The following is a 2,265-nucleotide window of genomic DNA, read 5'->3' on the forward strand; positions in this document are numbered from 1 at the left end:
GGCGCAACATACGAAGAAGCTCTGGCAGTACACCAGCTTAATAATGTAGGTTACAAAGTAATACTTGGCGGTACGACTATACATAATTCGGAAAGTTTCATAAATGAGGTTTTAAACGCCACTGAGGGCATACAATTCAAACATACCAAAACAATGTTAAAATACATTTCCAGCGACAATTATTAGACTATGCCTCATTGGCTGAAGCGGGCTTATTGGCTTTTTTCTTGTACAATGTGTTTATTATTATATTAATTATTTATAAGTACATATTTATAGGCCTATGTTTACCTTACCCATCTATAGAAGTATTTATTAATTGTATTATCGATGTATTTTATTTGTTATAACACTACTGATATACAAAAATAAAAGTTCTTGTACTATCACAGAAGCACTCACCACATATTCAACCCATAAAAACCGTGTTATAACAGCATAAAAAAAGTCACCAAAGAATTTTTGGGGAGTGAGCTGGATTGACAAGGTCTGGATTCCGTTCCGGTTACGTAGACCCGACTGTCGTGGGAACGATAAAACCTTCAAATTCATGTGTTCAAGTTATCGGCTATGTGGAGCGTAACCACTTATGATATTCTCATACTCCACCCGTATGGAAATTTCGAATGAAATCACTGCTTTTAGTTGTCCATTTATGTATTAGCATTTATTGAGTTTCTTTGAGGTTTACAATTGTTTTCATATTGTTTAAACTAACTTCCTGTAAAAGTATGCAGACGGCTTACTTTTTTAACTTATTAACCGCAGTCGAGTAATAACAAATCATTGTCCACTTAGATAATTTTGGGTTCCAATATTTAAATAAATCTTGTGAAACAAAAAATATTTATTTTTTTTTTTAACTTAAGATCGTATAACAAAGATCCTATTGTCATTTACAAATAAAGTCAAAATGGTCCTTATAACTGTTAAGTTTTTTGAAGGCGCCGTGTTGCCCGGCGTATGGGTCGATCTCCTGCAGCACCGCTGACTGCAGCAGGCGCTGCAGGCGGTGCAAATATATTTGCAGCAACTGTGGGTGCCGCGCCTGGCACTGGGGTGACACCACTCGAGGTACCAGCTGAAAAACTAAATGGGGCCACAGAAGTTTGCTGTGCGCTCTGTGCACCACCTCCGAAAATGCTACTAGCATTTACTGCCGGAGCTACCGAGGCAGTGTTGCTGCTGCCAAAAGTGAACGTTTTGTTTGCTGTTGCAGTCATATTAGCGCCACCAAAACTAAATGGAGCTGCCGTTGAGGATGCAGCTGCGCCACCGTTGGATGTACCACCAAATGCGAACGGTGTGGTGGAATTGGAAGCTAATGTGGAAGCAGCGACCGCCTGTTTACTGCCTGTCGTGCTGGCGTTGAAAGAAAAGCCACCAGAAGCCGGTTTACTTGCTGCAGCGGCGAAGGGATTTGATGAAGGGTTGCTGCTTGTGGCCGCACTGCTGCCGAAGCTGAATGTTTTGTTACCTGGATTGCTGTTGGCAGCTGCAAGTGCACCAAATGTATTTGTACTGCTCGTGTTGCTGGCTGCGTTTGTTGCAGCTCCACCAAATAGAGACTTTGCGGCATCGTTGGTATTTGTGGGTACCCCACCAAAGTTAAATGCAGGTTTCGCTATGCCTGTGTTGGCTGTTGGCGCTGCTTGATTAGTAAGGCCAGTAGATGGAGATCCGAATATATTGGTCGATTTCGTATTGCCTGCGTTGGCTGCAGCAGCGGTAGCTGCCCCAAAGCTGAATCCGCCAGAGTTGCTCCTGGTGGTCGGTGGTGCAGAAGACGCTACCGCTGGCTTATTGACGTTGGTGGCACCAAATGCGAAGGGTGTTGTAGACGGCGCATTAGTTACTCCGAATGCAGATGCTGTGGGAGTCGCACCGGCCGCACCGAAGGCTGGAGTGCCAGCTTGGGCACCAAACGTGAATGCACCCGTTTGGGTGGAAGTGGGATTCATGGCACCTGCAGTATTGTTGCCGAATAATTTGTTCTCACTTGTCGTAGAAGTGCCACCGAAAGCGAATAAATTGCCGCTGGAAGAGTTACTCTTCCCTGCGACGCCAAGTGGGTTAGCAGCGTTCTCTCCAGCGCCGCCGAAGCTGAAAACAGGCTTATTGGTGCTCGAGCTTGTTGTAGTCGCTGTTGTCGCACTGATTTGCGTACTCGCGCCAAAAGCGAAGGGAGTGGCAGCTGTGGCAGTTGCGGTGGTGGCTACTGCAATGGATTTCTGACCACCAAAAGCGAAAAGATTTGTTGCTGCT

At 44.9% G+C, this 2,265-nt stretch overlaps 2 protein-coding genes across 4 annotated transcripts in view; one reads left to right on the forward strand and one right to left on the reverse strand.

Annotated features, from left to right (window-relative positions):
• Vps45 (vacuolar protein sorting 45) overlaps positions 1–392 on the forward strand; it is a 3,886-nt gene extending 3,494 nt beyond the window's left edge. For 2 of the 3 annotated variants that reach the window (XM_017633609.1, XM_017633610.1), the window contains one exon: positions 1–392. In XM_017633609.1, the coding sequence (XP_017489098.1) occupies positions 1–49 (49 nt within the window). In that variant the 3' untranslated portion in view covers positions 50–392. The other variant, XM_017633611.1, reaches the window with a different exon arrangement.
• A 537-nt stretch (positions 393–929) lies between these two features.
• Positions 930–1,961, reverse strand: LOC108377352 (nucleoporin nup189-like). The gene has a single exon (XM_017633612.1). It carries the CDS (start codon positions 1,959–1,961, stop codon positions 930–932), a length of 1,032 nt encoding a protein of 343 aa, XP_017489101.1.
• Between the last annotated feature and the right edge of the window lie 304 nt (positions 1,962–2,265).

Source organism: Rhagoletis zephyria, unplaced genomic scaffold (assembly GCF_001687245.7).
Source record: "Rhagoletis zephyria isolate East Lansing unplaced genomic scaffold, Rhagoletis_zephyria_1.1 Rzeph_scaffold_11962, whole genome shotgun sequence".
Taxonomy (NCBI): Eukaryota; Metazoa; Arthropoda; class Insecta; order Diptera; family Tephritidae; genus Rhagoletis; species Rhagoletis zephyria.